Source organism: Rhineura floridana, chromosome 7 (assembly GCF_030035675.1).
Source record: "Rhineura floridana isolate rRhiFlo1 chromosome 7, rRhiFlo1.hap2, whole genome shotgun sequence".
NCBI lineage: Eukaryota > Metazoa > Chordata > Lepidosauria > Squamata > Rhineuridae > Rhineura > Rhineura floridana.
In genome coordinates this window covers 112,411,414-112,432,390 of record NC_084486.1, presented here as the reverse complement: position 1 = coordinate 112,432,390, position 20,977 = coordinate 112,411,414, and the positions used below count along the sequence as shown (strand labels likewise).

Here is a 20,977-nt window from a genome sequence, read left to right as displayed (position 1 = left end):
TTGGTTTTTATGTTCTTAGCAATGTGCTCCTCAAATTCTTTTTTAGCATCCCTTATTGTCTTCCTGCCTTGGAGGAGGAATTTAAGCCAGACATCCTGAATTCACTGGCTGTCAGTACTAGCAGAGAGGAACCAGCCACACCCATAAATTTAGAGCTAAACAAAACCTAAGCTTTCAATAAAGTAACTCAAACTACAAAAAACAAATTATGCAGCAGGAAGCCAGCAGGGGGGTGGGGGCTTTCCAATGCTTTGCACCGTCTGTAACATGTATGACTATTTGCCTGTTGAATAAAAGTTGTGGGTGTGCCCTAGGTGAAATGAGCTCCTGCCTGTCCAGAAACCAGTTTGTTTCCTTAAGGCCAAGATTGCTGACCTGGAGAAGCTGAAGGAGGCAGAGAGATTTGTGGATGAGGCCTAAGGGACATTATAGCAATGTCCCACCCCTAGGATGATAGCTTCCCTGCTATCATGGAGAATGAGGGCCTCAGGAAAAAAGTTTGTCTATCTGAGGAAGAGGGAAAGATCCCTTAGAAGGGACCCATTCCTGGGGAACGAGCAGATAGAGGAGCATGCTTCTGAATACCAGTTGCTGAAAACCACAGGAGGGAAGAATGCTCTTGTACTCAGGTCCTGCTTGTGGGCTTCCCGTGGGCATCTGGTTGGCCACTGTGTGAATAGGTTGCTGGACTAGATGGGCCACTGGCCTGTTCAAGCAGGCTCTTCTTATGTTCTTAAAGATATCAGTAACCAGCCCACAAGAGTACATGAAGATGGCAGGAGGAATGCTTATGAGAAGCTTGAAGACATACGGATAAATGGAAAAAGTGATAACAGTGTTGGTAAGCGTGTAAAAGAAATGCATCATTCAAGGCAATTCTCTTAAGTCTCCCTACTTAACATCATTGCTAAGGATACTAGATCAGGTTATGGAGTAGGAATTCTCAAAGGATTCCCAAATAACATGGGTATCTTTTGGGAAGAAAGGTATTTTCTTTGCAGTGACACAAATTATTGATCTAATACATTGTCATATCATTGCCAGATGTCTGGAGAGAGAGGACATTTCTTTTCTCTTTCATAGAGCTGCTTTAATACCAAAGTTTACAGAAGTGATGAGTCACTGTAATGCTGGACTTGGTGATCCAAGCTAAAGATTTGGCAGTGCCCCAAGAGATGCAGAGCTGCTTTTTTTATTTTTACAGCTAGCCTCTCAGCTGGCTTCGCTTCTCTCATACAGCCAGGATCCCAGAAGCTTTGTTTTGTTCTACTGTTCCCTTCATTCCATCAAGTGCTAATTAGAGGTTTTATGTTTAAAGTATGCAAAGTAGGGAAGGATTAGACACATATAAAGTAATCCCAGATAAAGTAAAGCCTGCCCTCACATTAAAAATGGGGAACTAAAAAGGGTTGCCATGGTGTCACATGCATTGTTTAAAAGGAAATACTGGCCTGCTGAATGGCTAAGGGAAAGGGATGTTCAAAAACTGTGTAGTTGCATTAAAGAAACTGGCAGGGAAACTGGAGGAACCAGAAGTAGAGGACAATCTTGATCCGGACCCTATTGTGGTTTGTATAGTTCAACCAGGGTCACTCTGCTTAGGAGCAAATGAACCTGCTCAAATATAACGTGATGCAAAAAGGTTGCAAAAAATGTGCCATCTTCAAGACAAACAGATTTATTGTTCCCAGGGATATAGTCATCTGGAGTTGTGAGGGGTCATAGACCTATTAATGTTTTTGGGAGCAGGGTCCCAGACAGGCCCCTTTGTGCGAGCCAATCAGCATGAAAAGGGAGTGTGTTAGCCACTGAGAAGAATCCTTGTCCTTTTGTACTCATTGGAGCCAATCAGAATGAAAGGAGGTGAGCAAGCCACTAAGAAGACTCTTCTCAGTAGCTAACACACAGTCTCCCCTTTCATACTGATTGGTTCCTATGAGCATGTGTTGTAGTGGAGTGTGGACTTCCGAATTTGCCACTACACTACTGATTGTTGCATAAACTCTTGTGGACTAGAGCCAATTCTATCAGAGCTATAAAAGGTTGTCCACAGTTGACAGATACAGAGAAATTGAGAGAAATTGCATATGGCTATGAAATGTGAGGGGGTACAATCTGATAACGCTCTATAAAGCTTAAACGTACACAAGATAAACATAGCGAGCAATCACAAAAGCAGTTATAAGTGTTACCACCCTTTGTTAGAGAAGAAGCACTTGTCCCATTTCAGGGCAAAACAAATAGAATCAAACTTACGGATATGTTCTGGTGCCGCAGTATATTGGAGTCCTCCTTTGAAATTTCTTTGTTAGAGAATGGTGACTTTCAGGTTAGCAGGTTAGCTTTCAGGTTGTCACCTGGGTGATAGATATCTGGCCAAAAATTGTAACATTTAGAAATTATTTGTGTCCCAGGCATGAATAATGCCTTATATCAGCAGCATTACCAAAGAAACTTCAAAAGATGGCCACTGTGAAATTGCTGAACTAGAAGTTATCATTATATTTGATTGTTTATGCCTGAATTGAGACTATAGTTTCCTTTCTATGGGAGGATAATGTGATGTTCCTATATTAATGTATATATGGTAAGTGTTGTTGTTTTAGAAGATACATGGTAAGTGGAGTGAAAGAGGAGGGGGAGTGAATGGGCAGTAGAATGCGAGATGATTGGCTGAGTGTTTAAAATGGCTGACAGTATAAATGAAAGGATGACAGGTAAATCTGGGGTGAATGTGAGGTGGTGAATTGTGGAATCTGGGGGGAGAAGAGAAAGAGTGGATTGCTTGGTGGGGTTTAGAGAGTTGTTTACCAGGAGGGAGGTGGAGTTCGGATTAGTATTGAGTAAAACCATATGCTTATGTGCCTTAAGAAGAAATCTTGTTAATCTTGTTAGCTTTGTTATCTGTAATAAATACTTAATTTGGTTTACCAAAGGCCTGATCCTTGGCTGGGGTTTCACAGACCAGAAGGGAGGGTAAGGTAATGACCAAGGCTGAAGGGGAACTGTAACAAATGGTGGCAGCGGTGAAGAGAATAACAATACCAGTATTCAGAGTCTCTGGGAATACTAGTATTGGGACGTTACTGGTGGTTGCCTAGCAGGGGGATCTGTTGAGATCTGTGCTAGAGCGGGGAGAGAAATCATAAGAGAGAGCGGTCCGGACTGGTGGAGTCCCTGGTGGTGCCTAGAGACAGGCAGTAACCACGAGCAGGTAGGAACCTGACAGGGAGAGCCAGGGAAGGACGCATCACAGATAACACTATGCATTGATGGATTGGGTTCTAATCCACAAAAGCTTTTGTTCAAATGTTTAGGCTTCAAGGAGCTATAGCACTGTCTGAAACAGCAGACAACAACAAATAGGGCTGCTCCTCTGAAAAATGTTACAGCAGATACCAATTACCATGGCAAAACAAATATTTTCAGGGTAAAGGGCTGCACCACAAATTAATGTGGTAAAGATACATGTAGGAACTTATTCAGGTGGTACTGTAATATATCTGCAGAATCAAACATTCCATCACAACATTCCCAAGGAATGGAATTTAAAAATAGTTCTTTGGATTCACCAACTGCAGCTCTGTGTTTGCAGAGACAAGGAATCTAAAAAGTTTGTAATTAGGCAAACATACCTATGAAACATTCATTCAAGTATCTTGTGCTCAGCTATAGTTATATTAGCGCTCTTTCCACACTGCTCTTCTTTATTTATTGAAATTCTTTCCCTTCGTAAATTGCATCTTTCATTCAATCACTCCTTCAGTAGAAAGGCTAAAGCTGCAGAAGCTATTAATGTTGAGACTTAGGCATTAAATTATAGGGTAGGGATAATATAAGCATATGAAGTCATCTTTCCAATTCCCAAGACTAGAAAAACGGAAGGATAAACTTGAAAACTGAATAGCTTGTAGGTAGAACAAAAATAAATGACAAGGTACTATAAATCAGGGTGACAAGTAATTACAGGCACCAATAGAAAAGTAATTAAGGGCACCATCTGATCTCTGAGAGCTGCCCCAGAGTGCATAGGGTATTCTGGACCTCCCTCTTCACGGGCAGAGCATCTCTATCCCATGAGGCCTCATCTTTGCAGTGGCAGGAACTGAGGCATCCATTCCTCTTCAATCCAGTGCGCCAATGATGGTAGGGAGAAAAGGGCAGGGGGAATCAGGTTTTGTATCCACTAGATGCAGAGTTGTGTTCCCCTGGACACACCACTGTGAAAGGAAGGAAATACACCAGCCCTGAAGCTGGCATACTTATTTTCCCTCCAGCCACCACCACCACCCCATTTTGTCCTGTGTGTGGCAAGATTAGCAGATTCTCCCTCCCCTGCTCTGCCCAGTGTCTTTTACAAATGCTTTTCCTAGCAGCTAGAAGGTACACAGGTCCACAGATAGTGCAAGGTGGGAATCTCTGATGTAACTGTTCCCCAAATAGGTGTATCAGTAGAGAACATCCTGCCATGTGGCCCTTTTATGAATGGCCAGCAATTCAAAGCATAGTCCTGCCTTCAGCTCTCAAGGAGAGGGCAGATTTCAGAGGAACATTGAGCAGGGGGTTGGACTTGATGGCCTTATATGCCCCTTCCAGCTCTCCTAGTCTATGATTATCCAAGATATACCATGCCTTGATGGCTTTATAAGGCAGTAATAGGAATCTCTATTGCTAGCCGCTTTGAGCTTTTTAAAGGAAAGTTGGGGTGTTTTAAAATAATTAAGACCCTAAAACTAGTAGGTAGCTAGTGCAATTGAACTAAGAGTTACATCCTCTCTGTGGCTTGTTCTTAGCAAATGAGAGCAACACTAGCCAAAGTCCCCAATATAGAAAAGGTAGCCCTATGCAGAATGCAGTAGTTGAACCTGGCAGTTACTCAAATACGGATGACAGTGGCCATCTCCCAAATCAAGTAGTTGCAGCTTAGATGAAAAGCATTCCTTGGTACCTGCTTCTTCAGGAGCACTCCTGTGCTACACGCATAGTTTCTGTTTTATCAATGAGTATCATTCCATCTAGAAAAGTAATCCCTGTATCTCTTTTTCCTAAATTCAGAAGAGGCTATATTGCAGCAGTCCAGCTGGGAAAACAGGTCCAGCATGTTTGTTTGTGAAATTAAGTTTAACTAAAACCCAGATCTATCTCAGTTAATCACTCACCAGTGATGTTTCCCACAGATATGTGAAAAGGACTACTTAGACACTCACCTGTTTGTGAATTGCATAAGTTGATATTGTATAAAGCAGTTCAAAGTAGCTGCTTGTAATTCGCCTTATAAATAGAACAAATGCAAAGCCAATGATAAATAGGTGGAGGTAGGCACATGGGCCTCTAAAACTGTGATGATAGCTGGAGAGGTTTTCTGCTGTGATTGCATTTGTCAAAATACTTCTGCAGCTTGCACAGAAGAGGCCTGCAGCTATTTCATGCAATGGTCCATTACATAACTTTTAACCTGGACTTGATTCTTTTCCTATGCACAGAGTTCTACAAGTTCAGTTGTAATAAGCAGCTGCAGCTTCAATCAGTGTTTCAAAGAAAGATGCAGATATAACCCCTCTTAAACCTTGTAATTAATAGAAATTATTATAAACCACCCTGGGAACAATTAGCAAGGTTATTTTCCAAGGAGGTTGTGCTAACAGCAGATGCCTTACATTTTCAATCTATATCTAACTATTCAAGGGCAGATATTACCCTATTAGAAATACACAAATCCACTCATGAAAAGAGCATCACTCAATTCTGGCAAACCACCCCAATAAGGACAAGGTTTAGGCAGACTTTGAAGTTCTATTGTTTGTAATGATTACCTCAAACTCAAAAGGGGCAGACCTATAGAAAGCTGAGCAAGTCACTGTTTAGAACACTTAAGCAGTTATCTTACCTATGCTAATCACTCTGAGTAGGCAAGGATTCCAGACTAAAAATAAGGGTTAGGAATGCAGGATTAGACCTTGATTTCCTTTTTGGTCTCTTCCATAGAAACAACTTCAAGAGGGGTAGGTACTTCAAGATTTACTTGTTTTCGCCAAACATTCTAACAGATTTTTTGCAGCACAAGTTTTCAGCCATGGGAATTTCTATTGTGAAATTGCTGGACTAGAACTTATAATTAATTTGGTTCTATTAATTTAGGGGCTGAAGACCAATGGTTTCCTCTCCATCTATAGAGTTGATTAACATAGGAAAGCTAGGGTGATTATGTTATCACCGGTATTAATGCTGTTTTGAATTCTCACTTGTGGTCATCCTGTATTTAACAAAATTTATATACTGCCTGATTGTAAGAATAACCTCTTAAAGTGGCTAAATTTATTAAATTAAATTTATTGATAACAATTACTAATTTTGTTTTAAAATACAATTTTGTTTTAAAACAAAAATTCAAAAGAATTAAAAAGGCAGCAGGCTAAAAAGATTAAATAAATTAACATTTATGTGTGTAGATAGACTTGCCTAAACAAAAAATGGTTAAGTAGATGCCAAAAAGGATACAGTGAAAGCGCCTGCCTTATTCAATAGACAAGGAGTTCCAAAGAGTAGGTGCAGTACCCTGAGCAGGGATATGCTGACAGGGTCACACTTCTGACAGCAATCTGACTGCAGCATTCTGCATTAACTGCAGTTTCCTAGTCAAGTGCAAGGGAAGCCCTACATAGAGTGCATTGCAGTAATCCAGTTTTGAAGTCAGCAGTGCTTGAACTACTGTGGTCAGGCTCTCCCAGTCCAGGAAGGATCATAGTTGCCTTACTAAGTGCATCTGATAAAAGGCATGTTGACCCTCTGAGACTACCTGGGCCTTCAGTGACAGACTTGGATCCTGAAGCACCCCCCAAGCCAGTACACCTGCACCTTAAGGGGGAGTGCAACCTCTCCAGGGCAGGCAATTTACCAATTTATTGGACATGGGAACTACTCACCCATAATGCCTCCATCTTGCCAGAATTCAAACTCAGCTTATTTTCCTTCATCCAACCCACTACTGTGTGAGGCACAGGGCCTACACAGCTCTCCTGATTCAGAAGTTATGGAGAAAGAGAACGGAGTGACATCAGCATACTGGTAACACCTTGCCCTAAAAATTAGTGACTGCTCCAGGTAGCTTCATGTAGATACAGCATTGGGAATAAGATGGTACCCTATGGCACCCTGTAGCACAACTGCCAGGGAGCTAAAAGACACTCACCCAACACTGCTGTCTGGACTTGGTCCTGTAGGTAGGACTGGAACCACAGTAACACTGTGTCCCCAATTCCTATTCCACAGAGCCAGTCCAGGAGGATATCTTGGTCAATGGTATCAAAAGCCTCCAAGAGATCGAGAAGCAGGATCAAGGTCACACTCCCCCTGCACCACTCTCTGTAAAACTCATCCATCAAGGAAAACAAGGCTGACTCAGTCCCATGGCTGGGCCTGAACCTAGATTGGAATGGATGTAAATAAGCTTTACATAGAATTGTCAGACCGAGCTTCTTACATTTTGTGGTCATTTAGCCCCTCTGCTTCCAATTTGTCTATCAGAGACATCTCAACTGGAATTGCCTTTTACAACAAATAGCAGGATAGAAGTACTTTAAATAAAACTGATGCTGAGCTCAAAAGCTTATGCCATAATAAATCTTATTTTATACACTGCATGATTGTAGTGAAACCCCAAAGCAGTTTGCAAAATATGTTCATCTTTAAAATGCTACAAAGAGTCATAATCAGGTTTTTCCCTCTTTTGGGAAAGTCACATGACAAACAGCTTCAGTTTAACATTTCAGATTGCTAGCCATAAGGGCAAGGGAGTAATAAAATGAGTAAAAAATCTGACTAGTTCGCTCCCTTTGATGGGGGCTTCTAACTCAGATTAGCAGATCAAAACTTAGGAAAAGAGCTAACAATTCAAAATAGGAATACTTCTTTGGAAGATGCATGTATGGCTAAAAAAGCTGCATGAAAAAGCTGTTTGAAAAAAGCTCATGAAAAGTCTGGTAATCTCATGTTTAATGTTTTAAGGCTGAACTTAAGCATTTTTACGCAGAAATAAACACCACCAAACATACTATTTCAGTTTGAGAAGACTATGATGAAGAGTCAGTGTTTGTTGTCATGAACAACTGCAAGTTAGAAAGTGCTGTTATTGGAATGCAGCAGATTCCTCCTTGCCCTCTGCTCCTTTTTTGAGCTATTGGAAGTGTTAACACTCTGACAATCCATGTAAATTAAGTTGTACATACACCATACATTTCAAGCACCTTACTTTCCTGAAATAGTAGTAGGAACTGTAGTTTGTTAAGGGTGCTGGGAATTGCAGCTTGGCAGGGGTAAACTACAGACCGCAACATTCTTTGGGGAAACCCATGTATAGTATACATACAGCTTGAAGAGCAATGAGGAATTCACTAATAGGCAAAAAACCTTGCGGTTTAAGAATGTACCTATAGCCCACAGATATTTCTACCAAACTTTAAAAAGCAGGGAAATTGGGCAGCTATAGTGAATGCACCAGGGGAGCAGGAGACCTGACCTCCTCTCTGAGATATTGGACTGCCCTACAAAGTTGTCAAAATGCAAACACAATTTGGGTTGGTCTTTCACAGTCCAATCCACTTCCTGTGTAGCTTGGAAGAATTTGGTAACGTGCCTCTGAGCATATGGTGAGTGGTGGCAACACCTGCCATCTCCAAAGATGGAGAACTATATTTTTGTATGTTTGTTGGTGTTCTTCTTACTTTGCTTCTTTCCTGTGTTACTGCTATTTCTACAGAGAATCTAACTAGAAAATTTTATTTCCCTCATTATTCATCCTAGAAATCTGTGTCAAATTTATTGTTATTAATTTCAAAGCCTTTTTATTGGTCAATGTCACATGATGGTGAAGATAGCCTTTTTTGTTTCAAACTGGAGGTTATGGTCTATTTCTATTTTGGGTGCATTAACAGTTGGACCGGAAACTGCAGTTTAATGTAAAATCAGACTGATTACAATATGCTGCTACTTTAGCAATGACTCTAGTTGTTGGAAAAAAGAGGATGCATGTTTTCAGCCTGCTAAGTTTAAACCACTTTATTTAAGGCAAGGTGTTCACGATCAATTAAAAACATAGAGCACACCTAGAATTTTGCTAGAATATATTTCACCTCCCACTGTTTTATCTTGTGCAAACTGAGACACTTCTGGGGTGCACTGGAGACTATTCTGCAGAAGTCATTGCCATTATTCCACAATTATGTTTGGAGATTTTTTAGTATAATTTTGCAAAGTGTTGCTGTACTTCACATATTCATAGAAACAAACATAGAAAACTTCACTAAAATTGCAAAGTAAATCAGACATATTTAAAGTGACCATCTGAACTATATCAACTGTCTTAATAATGTTGCTTCCTCCCAGCTAAAACAAGATCAGCACAGGACATATCTTCTTTCTATTATTTGGACAGATTACAGGTGTTGCCACCACTCACCATATGCTCAGAAGCACATGTTACCAAATTCTTCCAAGCTACACAGCAAGTGGATTGGACTGTGAAAGACCAACCCATGACAACTTTGTAGGGCAGTCCAATATCTCAGAGAGGAGGTCAGGTCTCCTGCTCCCCTGGTGCATTCACTATAGCTGCCCAATTTCCCTGCTTTTTAAAGTTTGGTAGAAATATCTGTGGGCTATAGGTACATTCTTAAACCGCAAGGTTTTTTGCCTATTAGTGAATTTCCCTGCTTTTTAATCCGGGAGGTAAGAAATGGGATCCTGTGAAAGTTTGCTGAGAATGGATTGATCATTTGCATGCTTATTGAGTTAAGTGGGATTTACACATGCACACCAGGCAATCATGCTTAGGATAGGTGAAACTGACCACAGGGGATGGGGAAGGGAGGAGGGGGAGGAGTAGAAATGCAGAGGGGAGGACTGGGATGGGAGCAGGCAGGAGGGGGAGGGGAGAAGGACAGATGTGGTCGTTTGCATGTTTATTGAGTTCAGTGGGATTTACTCCTGTGCAATCATGCTTAGGATAGGTAAAACTGACGAGGGGGGAGGGACGAAGGGCTGGAGTGGGCAGGGAATGCGGAAGAAGGAAGGAGAAAGGGAGAGGAAAGGGGAAGGAGGAAAAAGGCAGGTCTGATCATTTGTATGATTATTGAGTTGAATCGGATATACTCCTATGCAATCATGATTAGGATAGGTAAAACTGACCAGGCTGGACCTGCCAACCAAGATGTCTTCTGTATCTTTCACAGTTGGGCAGGGGGAAGGGACAATTCTACCTTGTGGTTTTCCCCATTACAATGTTGCAAGAACACTGGCACTTGGCTGACTTTCTCTTCTCCTAAAGATACAGGATCAGTCTCAGGCCCTGTACCTGGCAACCCTACCCATTAAAACACCCATTAAGCAGTGTAATGGAGCTAGGGAGATTCTGGTCCTCTCTACACATCTCCCTGCAATCAGTGTGGGTAGATAACAGAATAGCACTGATAAAACAGTAAGGCTGAAAACAAGGCACAAATGGCATCTTTCAGGAGCAAGATTCTAGAGCATAAAGGGCTTTTGCTATATTATCTACAATGGGAACTTCATGGCTAACATCAGAGTGTTTCTGCATGTTTTGTGGTGTGGTAATGCCATGCTTCATTACACCCATCCACAAGAGAACTTCATCCAAGATGCTTCTAATAATTTCCCATTACAATATCATGGGAGCTTGTGGTAACCTAAGCAGACCACTCTCATGCCCAGGCTAGGGGAAAAGGTCCGTCTTTCTTTCGGCACTAGGAGGAAGCAAATTTTACATCAAGACTACTCAACATTTACCCGAGGCAACTGTTGAATTAAGAGTGGCTTACCTCTACCTACGTCTATCCTATTAATAAATGCAGTTCCCACTACTACAGCAGAATGCAGCTGCCCACCTTTTGGCGGGTGAATTTCCAGGATCACAAAAAAACTGCTACTCTTGACTCTTCTGGGCTCGGGTACACAATTGTGTAAGAGCCTTCACACTTTATACAATCTGTGGGGGAAACCAGGCTGTACTGCCTCTTGGCTCAGGATCTGCAAAGGCTAGGGCTCGGACTTCTGCAATGGACCTTCCCAAGAAGGCCTGGCTTATACAGGTGTACTTTGAAACAACTAAAGATCTTTCTTCTTAGAAGGACTTTTTATTTATTTCCTGGTCTGTAGATTTATTCTTATTGTAATCATTCAATTGGTTAACGTTTTAATACACATTAACATGAACCACTTTTTTTTTTTTTTTTAAAGAGAGTCGGGGTTGAAAAGCAATCTCTCAATAAGATACCAGAGAGTGAAGAGAGGACTTCTCAACCTTCAGAACCACATTGTGGTACATAAAGGGTGTTGGTGTGTGTTTGTGCCTACTGGGCAGTAAAACTCAATTTCATATGCTAATTACATAGAAGAAAACTCATCTGAAACTATGGAAATTAAACAAAGGAATGTTTTAATCAAGACAGTCCTTATTGAGCTTTAAAATTTTAAACAGACATTTCTCCATCCATGGATTTCTTTATTGGAAAGTGTAAATCTACTCCCACATAGTGAGGTCTTTTCTTCCAAGCAGCTTTGTAGTACAATTGTTATCAGGTTTCTAAACCATAAACATCATAACGAAATGTTCATACCAACAGTTCAACTAATTTTTTTAAAAAGTGACATTGTATTGGTTTTATCTGTGCTCCACATAACAGCAAGCATTTAATACGATGACAATCAGTTTCTCAACTAAAATATCAAATCTAGACCAAACCTTACACACACACACACAATACTTGCACGATGACAAGCACAACAGACTAGCTCAGTATTTAAATAAGGTCAAAAATCAATACTAACATTTCAAATCCACTTAAATTTCCCAACTACCTTCCCCCAATACAGGACTTTAAGGCATCTCTGCACAAAACACAATTCACTATCTTGGGTTGGGTAATTTTCTTCTCTCTAAAACTGTGTTGGTATTGATATGACAGTTAAACCAGTGTTAAACCAATACAATATTTACATAGCACAGCACATTTGAGACGCTCACTTAAGTATAAAGCCCACATTTTGGAACAGGACAAAGACCACCATGATTACATGTTCGGAAGCTATTTACAAGTCCCTAAAATGACAAACTATGTCTGTACACTGGTCCAACAGAGCAGGCAAAAGCATGACATGCAGTTACTTTGTGAGAGATTTAAAACATGATTTGGAAGCACATTATTATGCTACCCTGAATGCCATGTTCCACTCCAAGCTTCTCAAAGGTGGTCTCATCTCCTAGAATGGCAGGTCCCGCTGATACAAAAAAAGAGAGCACAAGGTTTACTTTGTGAAGATACTGATGACTTCTATTCAGATATCTGAAATTTGAAGGAAATGCGTCCCAGGAACTTGTCACGGTCATCTGCATTTTTTAAATTTTTGCATCCCATGATCTTGCATTCAACTGTTACATCTTCTTTGGTACCGTTTGTGTTAAATGCTAGTTGAACAGCCACTAGTGGCTGTAAGTAGTTTTGCTAGAGAGAGAGAGAGAGAGAGATTATTTTTTAAAAAATATAGGCAAGTTTGTTAACACTGCTGAAGGCACTCTGTAATTGCCCAAAATCCATTCAGGAGACTTACACGACATCTCAAACATGTCTTACTTATGTCCAACATTTGCTTGGACTAAAAAGCAGTAAGACAGAACAGCATTTGTAATGGACAGGTGGAACTTACAGCCCAATCTATTCTTGTTTACTCAGAAGCAAGCCCTCCTGTATTTAGTACACCTTACTCCCAAGTATGCATAAAATTGCAGCCTTTGGCCATTAACTCTTACATTAACTCACCAGATAATGACATAAGATAAATTAAGTGGTAAAGCACATACCAGTGTAGCCAATGTGGTCTTCTGCAGATATTACTGGACTCTAGCTCCCATCAGCTCGAGCCAGCATGGCCAACAATCAAAGATGATGACAGCTAAAGTCCAACAACATGAAGAGCCACAGGTTCATACTGTGCTGCAACATGCCCCCTTAGTTGAGGCAATCCCTGAGCACACCTGGTATCAGAAGGTCCCATTGCAGAGATATAACATCTGAACAACAGGTACTGAAGGCTAAAGAGATTAACTGTGGCTCTTCAGCTGGGCATTGTTAAGTCTGAATCTATGCCCAATTTACCTTAATACATTTAAAGAAAGGCACAGAAATCCTATCGGTAATAGATTAACAAAAACTGAAGTGACACGTGGGGAAAAGTACAGCAATATTCAGTTGAGGGGCTGTCTAGCTGAACAACAATTGTTAGTGAACATAGTCATTTTTTAAAAAGTGTTATTCAGTTTACTACATATACAATTAAGTGTACTCACATGTAATTGTTTTCCATAGTATGGGAAATACATTAAATCCATTGTTCCCCCAGAAGGAAAAGTAGTTATCATAGCCTTGCCTCCTTCCTATAGATGGAATATATATTTAAAGTTGTTTTAAAATAGTTTATGGGCAGGCATTTAATTTGACAATACTACTAACCTTAGGCAGACATTCAAAATGAAAGAGAAAATATAGTTAAATCTTTTATTTCATACCTTGTTCAAAATATTAGAATGAATATCCAGAAAATATAATAGGCCTAAAGCTAATCACACAGAGATAATCTTACTTAGCCTTTGTCAGTAAAAAAAACTCCCTATACCAATCCAGTTTCAGGTTACATGTACCTAAGAAAGCAACACAAATAAAATAGCTGGTGGGAGTTATTCAGCATGACAAAGTAAAAAAAGCCACAACTCCCCTGAAACCTTCCCTAGTCCAGTAAAATAATACGGCTGCATAAAGATAATCAAAGTCAACAATACCCCACCATGTAAGGTACAAAAGCTTACATAATGAACCGTTTTTTTAAATAAAAATGTGTCATTAATGTACATAGAACATAAGTAAAACAGTTGCATAAGTGTAACGGCGCAATCTCATAGACCTTGCAACCACATCACATGCTTCCTGAGCAGACTTTGCACAATCACATTTCACAACTGTATGAGTAGGACAGACAAAATGTTTACATGAAGCACATAATTGCTGTGATTTTGTGTCACTGCAACAGCCAGAGACAACACCTTCCTTCCCCTTTTCTTAGGTGTCATCGTGGCAAGCCATACCAGTTCAGAGACTGCCTCTCTTGACACCCCAGCAAGGTGACTATTTGCCTACACACTCAATTCACACTTGGAGCAACTCTAGATTTAGATCTAGTGGGAAGAGACATTTTTTTGAATGTTCACACCGCTGTGAATTGTTCAGCTTCCAGACAATATAGGTTTTTAAAGCAGACAGTGTCCTTGTCAAGGAATGGGCACAGCTGTTGCATTAGCCCATGCTGGTAAAAAGCACTCCTAAGCCACCAAGGCCACTCGGGTCTCTAGTGACAAAGCTGGATCCAGGAGCACCCTCAGACTACTCCTTCAGAGGGAGTGCAACCCCAATTCAGGAGAGACAATTAGCTGATTTCTCAGACATGAGAATCATTTACTGACAGAAGTCTCTTGTCTTGCCAGGATTCCCTCACCCAGCCCACTACCGCATCCCGACATTGGATTAGGGCCTGCACAACCTATCCTGATTCAGGTGTTATGGAGAAATAGCCCTGAGTGCCTTTTACGTCCTAATGACTACTCAACAGCTTTATATAGATGTTAAACACCATTATTAGGGATAGAATCACTAGTGTCCTATGGCACTCGGAGCATAAACTGCAAGGGGATGAAAAACACTCTCTCAATGCTACTCTCTGGAGTTGGCCCCGTAGATCAGACTGGAACTACTATAATAGACTGCCCCAAAACCCATCCCACAAAGCCAGTCCAGAAAGATACCAGTCCACAGTATCACAAGCCACAGAGAGCTAGAGAACAAAAAGCAAGGTTGCACTCCCCTTTTCCCTTTCTTGAACTTTAAAATGTGAAGCCAGTTGGTTGCAGCAGGATCAAATCATAGACAAGCATCATCTTATTACAGACTGACCTGTTACTAAGTAGCAGCACTGCCAGATCAGATATCAGGCTTGGAATTCTCGGGCAGAAGGACCACTGTCCTTCCTTTCTTTAGTATGAAATTCGCAAGTGTCAAATTGTAAAGTCTCTGTTGAACTTCTGATTTGTGGACAAGAAAAGCTGGGAGGAAATTCTGGTTGGTTTTTCCAATGTGCAGAGTCAGGTTTTTCTTAGCTAGCCCCCTGGCCAGGTAAGGAAATTATCAGTTCTTTTGTCACTTCCAGGACTTTGTAAATGTGGTGTGGGTAGCCTAGATTTCAAGCTGCTGAGGAACCTTCTTCTTTACCTTCACATATGCCTGCAACGTAAGTCTATGATGATCTGAAACAGGCAGACTTTTACACCATACTTGGTAGATCTGGATGGCTTATACTGCCTCACTGGACATCTTCATTTGAACACCTTAATTGTTTATCTGTTCTGGCATTCTCATGAACATGAAGCATTACAGGAGAGTTCTGACAAGCATATCCCATCGGTCACACACACAGGCAAGTTTGTCTCTCACATTAGTAGCTTGGTGTGCAGGCAGATAATCAAATCTCAGGACTTGTTCTTTTGAAGGAGGCCAGTAACATTGTGCCCCAAAAGTGTTGAAGGCAACACTCAAACACATTTTATTTATTTATTTATTGTTTGATTTATATCCTGCCCTTCCTCCCAGCAGGAGCCCAGGGCAGCAAACAGAAATGCTAAAAACAAACATCATAACAAGACCTTAAAATACATTAAAACAAAACAACATTAAATACATTTTTAAAAAAGCTTTAAAAACTTTTTTTTTAAAAGGGTTAAAAACATTATTAAAGAAAACATATTTTTCTTTTTTTGCAAATATTTTTCTATGAACACAGAAACTGTTCATCTAAAGGGGTTGCCGCCCTGTGCTCCTGCTGAGGGGAAGGGTAGGATATAAATCAAATAATTAATAATAAAGTTTTCTGAGAACTGCATTAAGTCTGGCCACCTTCTTATGTGAGAGTTCTAGTTGCTTGCAAACAGATGCAGACACCTGCAAAAACCATATTATTGAAATCCAGATTGCAAAAATGAAAGCTGTATTTTTTTAAAAAAAAGTTTAGCTAGTTCACAAAAAAGGCTTTAAACAGGAAAAAGTGTTCAAACAATTCATGTTTGCTGTAAAGGGGTTATGCACACAAAAGTGTGCAACACTTCTGACCCTTTAAGTTCTTTGTGATGTTAAAGGAAAATGAGTGATTGTCTACTAAGAAAAGATTTTTTCACCTTGTGTGTTCCTCTCTCACATTAAATGGAGAGAACAGGTTCTCGGCTAAGCATGTGTAGATGTAAGCAGTAACCAAAAATTGTAGGGTCACTTTGACCACTAGCATCTTATGTGGACACTTCGTCATGGTTTAGCAACATAGAGCCTGGAATATGGACAAAAGGGTTTTTTCCCTTCAGTGCTATCACTTTGACAACTAGCATCTTATGTGGATTATTTTCTCAGTCATTCCAATAGGGGTAAAATACACTTTTATATTAAAAACATAATTCCTCCACTAAATTAAAGAAGGGGTCTGACACTTCGTCATGGTTTAGCAACATGGAGCTTGGAAGATGGACAAAAGGGTTTTTTCCTTCAGTGCTGTCAAGCGCGCATTTGAACTCACCTGTCAGAGGGTTAAGCCCATTGAAAATCCAATACAGTTGGATAGGCTTACATCATAGCATTTTTCACCATAAATGGTTCCTACACCATAAAAAAGGGAGGTCCTCACATACACAATGCCCTACAGTGCACGAGAATCGTAGCTAAGTGGCAGAGCATCTAGTTTGCATGCAGAAGGTCCTGGGTTCAATCCCTGACATCGCCAAGTAGGGCTTGGAGAGACCACTGCATAAAAACCTGAAGAGCTGCTGCCAGACAATATAGACAATACTGAGCTAATGGACCAGTGGCCTGACTCAGTATAAGGCACATTCCTAGATTCGTAATCTCTGGATCAGAAGAAGCAAAGGGTATGGGGGATCCAGGAATAGGGAATTGAACAGATAAGCAGCCCAATTCATAATTAAACAAGTTGCAGCAGAGGAGGTTCTTCAACTAACATCCTAATCTAAAGGTCCCTGCGGGCATTGCTATAAAAACTATATCAATCCCTCATATAATCTAAGGTTTAGATTAAACCACATTTAAACTTTAAGAACCCTAAGATGAGTGCCTCTCCTTTTTCTGGGCAAGGGTGAAAGATGTCTCCATGATTGCTTGGGAATCATTCACTCAGCTGAAAACTTGACTGGAAAAGTGATGAAATGCAGCTTTCAATCCCTTAAATACCAATTTCTAGATCTATTTCCACTGCACATATTAGCCCAAGCCCTCTTTTCTATTCTATAATGTGCAAGTTACTGTGCATGCAATTAAGTATTATGGCAACATGATTTCAAAACCTTTGTAAATTAGTACCAAGTGTATTCAGTTATAAGTTTCCAAGTGCAAAAAATTCCACTTAATGGCCACCCATTAATCTATGTTCAGCTGTAATTCTAAAATTACAGCAAACAGCAACAGCTCCACAGTTGAAGCCAAGGCATCCTATTTATCATAAAATTAAGACACTTAGTCCTATCAGTATGAAATTTGGCATGGAGAAACTACTAGGAGAAGGGTACAGCCTGGAAGAGTTTCAGAGAAACTCAGCCATTCCTGACTGGATTAAAAGCAGCTATAAAATTTTGCTTTGAGATACAAGGGCTCCTTGTTTCTGACCACTCAAAACACCTTCCATTTTTCCTTCTGGTGGTTTAGATAACATAAAAAATTAAAGTATTTTAATCACTCATTTACTGCAAACTCCTTGGATGTTTCTGAAGTTAGGAGTCTTCAAAGCCCCCATTATAACCAATGGGAAGTGAAGTAAAGGCAGGTAACTTGGCACTTCTGTTTGGCAGAGTAAAGCAGCTGTAGCCAGACTGGATTCAGGCTGCAACACTGGAATGTGGGGGAGGAAGAAAGCATCCCAGTTTGTGGATGAGAGAGGAGCTGCCGCATGCATTGTGCATGTGAATGCGACAGAGGAAGGGGTGCTGCTGCCTCTGAGAAAGAGGAGAATATGTTTGTGTGTACAGTAGTACCTCAGTTAACAAAGTAGATGCGTTCCTGGACATTACTACTTTAACAGAAACTTTGGTACCAGAGCTAGGAATAACATGGAAAGAATAGCGATAGGTTCCTACGCCATAAAAAAGAAGAGTAGTTCAACATATTTTAGCAAACATTTTATTCAAAACTAGCAATACGCATGTCTGAAACAAAACAACCAGGTCAGGAAAGCCTTGCATACAGACCCCTTGAAGGCTTCTTCCAAAATGCATCTGGGGATGCCTGCCTTGTCTTTTTTCTTTTGTCATGGAGAATCTTGCTATAGCAATCTAAAGCTTTGAGCACAGTTCTCCCCTTTACACTTGAGCGAGTGAGCAAGCAAGCATGGGGCAGCCCCAACCACCACCCTGGGCTTCGTCTCTTCTCTCTTTCTGTCTCTGCCATCTTCCCCTACACTTGAGCAGATGCATCTGCAGTAAACAAGTGCTTCCAGGGCACCCAAAGCACTGTTCACTGCGGAGGCTCCTGTGCCACCTGGCAAGGAACGCCATTCTAGCCACGCATGAGAGAGCTGCGTGCAGCAGCCCCAGTCCAGTAGACAAGGAGCCATATTCTGACTCTGTCAGAGTGTACACGCACACACCCAAAAAAGAATTTGTTAAAAGGTGCTTCTTTCCTGAAGGATTTAACTGAGGTATTGCTGTACTTAAGGATCTCTCTTTATTCCTTCTATGTAAAAATGTGGAGTGTTTCTACACACTTAATTTTTTTTATTATATGGTTCATTTTGTGATTTCCATTATTCCTGCCTTCGTTTCATTTGATGTTCATTCAGGGTTATCAATAGGGAGCTGCATTCCAGAGTTGTAATGTCACTGAGACATATTTAGGCCCCGTCCCTTTGGGATAATATACAGATAATAATGGACTGACTACACAGTATGGCTAGTATTCTTCTTGAGCTGGTGGAACAACTATGAAGGTAATAATAAAGCAAGCTAGCCTGGGGAGTCTACTTTATAGCACTGATAATATAAAAAGTGAAGTGATTTCAGCATCTTAAAGTGCAGCACAAGTGATAATAACAGTCTCAGCAAAGTTGAATCCCACACGTGGTTAGTGGAATTTCATGAATTTCCTTCTTTTTCAGGCATTTTACTGGGGCTGAAAAACAAGGAAAAGTGTAGATGCATGGAAGCTAAATAGGCAAGCATGCGCCACATGCAAGACTGTATAACATATTTACTGCTTACATAGTGTGGAAATCAAGGGAAATCCCATAATTCCTTCAGCTGCTGAAGTTCAGAGGGAATTGTGGTTCCCCACATATCCAAAATAGCACCATCCTCCCACAAAAGAGAGAGATCAGCAGGGTTAGGGAAACTCCAATGTTTGTAGAAGTGCAAAATCCTTTAGAAAATGCCCTAATTGTGGGGGGGGGGAGGCAGCCCAATGAAGACTGAGTATGCCCTGAGGTTACATACACCTGACTGAAAACCACGTGTAGAGGTGAAGAACTGTTCTGGAGGAGGGCATGACTGACTGGAACACTCCACACTGCAACATTTTGTTGCAGATTACACTGGCATGCTTTTTTGTGTGAAGGCAAATTTGTAAGATCCTCCACTGTTCTCTAGAAAAAACTATTATGGTTAACCTTCATTAACTAGGTAAAATACATGTATGCAGTTATATCTGTTAGGTTATGAAGATAACTGAATAAATTCAGTTCAAGTATATATAAGGCACCCAAATGAACAGTATACAATGCCATAAAATCATATTCATTCTGTAACGAGAAGTAAAGCTAGAAATTCATCAAGCTTAAGCTATCAGTCACCAGCCTGTTTCAAAGACAGGCTATAGTTTTTCATAAGACATATTGAAAACAAAAGTGGAGGCTTAAGCTACAAGTGAACTTAATTACAAACGCAATTAAATATTGGTGCATGTCAAAGAGTAAGGCTGCAATTCAATCCATGTCTATTCAGAAGTAAGCTCCATTGGGTTCAAAGGGACTTACTCCCAGGTAACTGTGTACTGGATTGCAGCCTAAGACCTTACACATATCTTACAGTAGTGTAACCAAGGGCTGGCAGAATCATTGCTCTTGAAGGTTTTTCATTCTCAGAAAAGTGCTCTTGTTTTGTGCCAAGAGATCACTGATCTCAGGTACAATAATTTCTACAATCCTAAAGATATATCTTAAGCTCCGCAGAAATCACCCCTGCAGAGATCCACAAATTCTCAATTTAAGCAAAACAGAATCCTCCTATAAAATGAAACAAATGCCCACAATAGTGCCTGAACGAGTCTTGCAACTAATGAGATTACAATGTAGTGTCAAAGCCAATATATTCTGTCCCCCACAATAAGAGCTGAAAAAATATGATTTCATAAAATATCTTCTCTTAGCAAAGGAGTTGATGTTCTCTTTTAATTTATTGTGCTAAATACTTTAAATTTTCTAATAACATTTTCTAAGGAGCTTCGGTTGTGGAAGGTTAATAATTCTGCATTTCAAGCAACATTTTATATCTCACCACAGGAATAAAACTACAAGGGTTCCAAGTAGTCAGCATGCAGCATATAGTACAAAATGTTTGGAAACACATTTCACAATATTGTTCACAGTTTAGTTACAACAGCTGCTTTCTAGTGTGATCTTAATATTAAGCCAAAATTCCTCCTGGACTGACAAGAGGCACAAGGAGATAAAACTAATGCTATGGGGTCACATAAGGTGAAACTCACATCTTTTACTCAGAACTACAGATCATCATAGGCCAGCAATGAGCAAAAACAGGTAGCTAATAAAATTAATCCAGTAATATGTACGAAGAGGTTAATCCAGGTAAGGACAATTACAG

General features: G+C 40.4%; 2 protein-coding genes across 5 annotated transcripts in view; one reads left to right on the top strand and one right to left on the bottom strand.

The window, feature by feature from the left end:
• TFDP2 (transcription factor Dp-2) overlaps nucleotides 1-20,977 on the top strand; it is a 152,638-nt gene that overhangs the window by 93,337 nt on the left and 38,324 nt on the right. The window contains exon 12 of one of the 4 annotated variants that reach the window (XM_061636904.1): nucleotides 11,251-11,652. The exons of 2 other annotated variants lie outside the window; for them this stretch is intronic. In XM_061636904.1, the coding sequence (XP_061492888.1) occupies nucleotides 11,251-11,377 (127 nt within the window). In that variant the 3' untranslated portion in view covers nucleotides 11,378-11,652. Of the gene's footprint in view, nucleotides 1-7,269; nucleotides 8,020-11,250; nucleotides 11,653-20,977 lie in introns of those variants that run through there. One more of the 4 variants, XM_061636903.1, reaches the window with a different exon arrangement.
• Nucleotides 11,429-20,977, bottom strand: part of ATP1B3 (ATPase Na+/K+ transporting subunit beta 3) — a 47,886-nt gene continuing 38,337 nt past the window's right edge. Inside the window, exons 6-7 of the mRNA XM_061636914.1 lie at nucleotides 13,358-13,444; nucleotides 11,429-12,515 (exon numbers count right to left, since the gene is read on the bottom strand). Coding sequence (XP_061492898.1) covers nucleotides 12,345-12,515; nucleotides 13,358-13,444 — 258 coding nt within the window. The 3' untranslated portion in view covers nucleotides 11,429-12,344. The remainder of the gene's footprint in view (nucleotides 12,516-13,357; nucleotides 13,445-20,977) is intronic.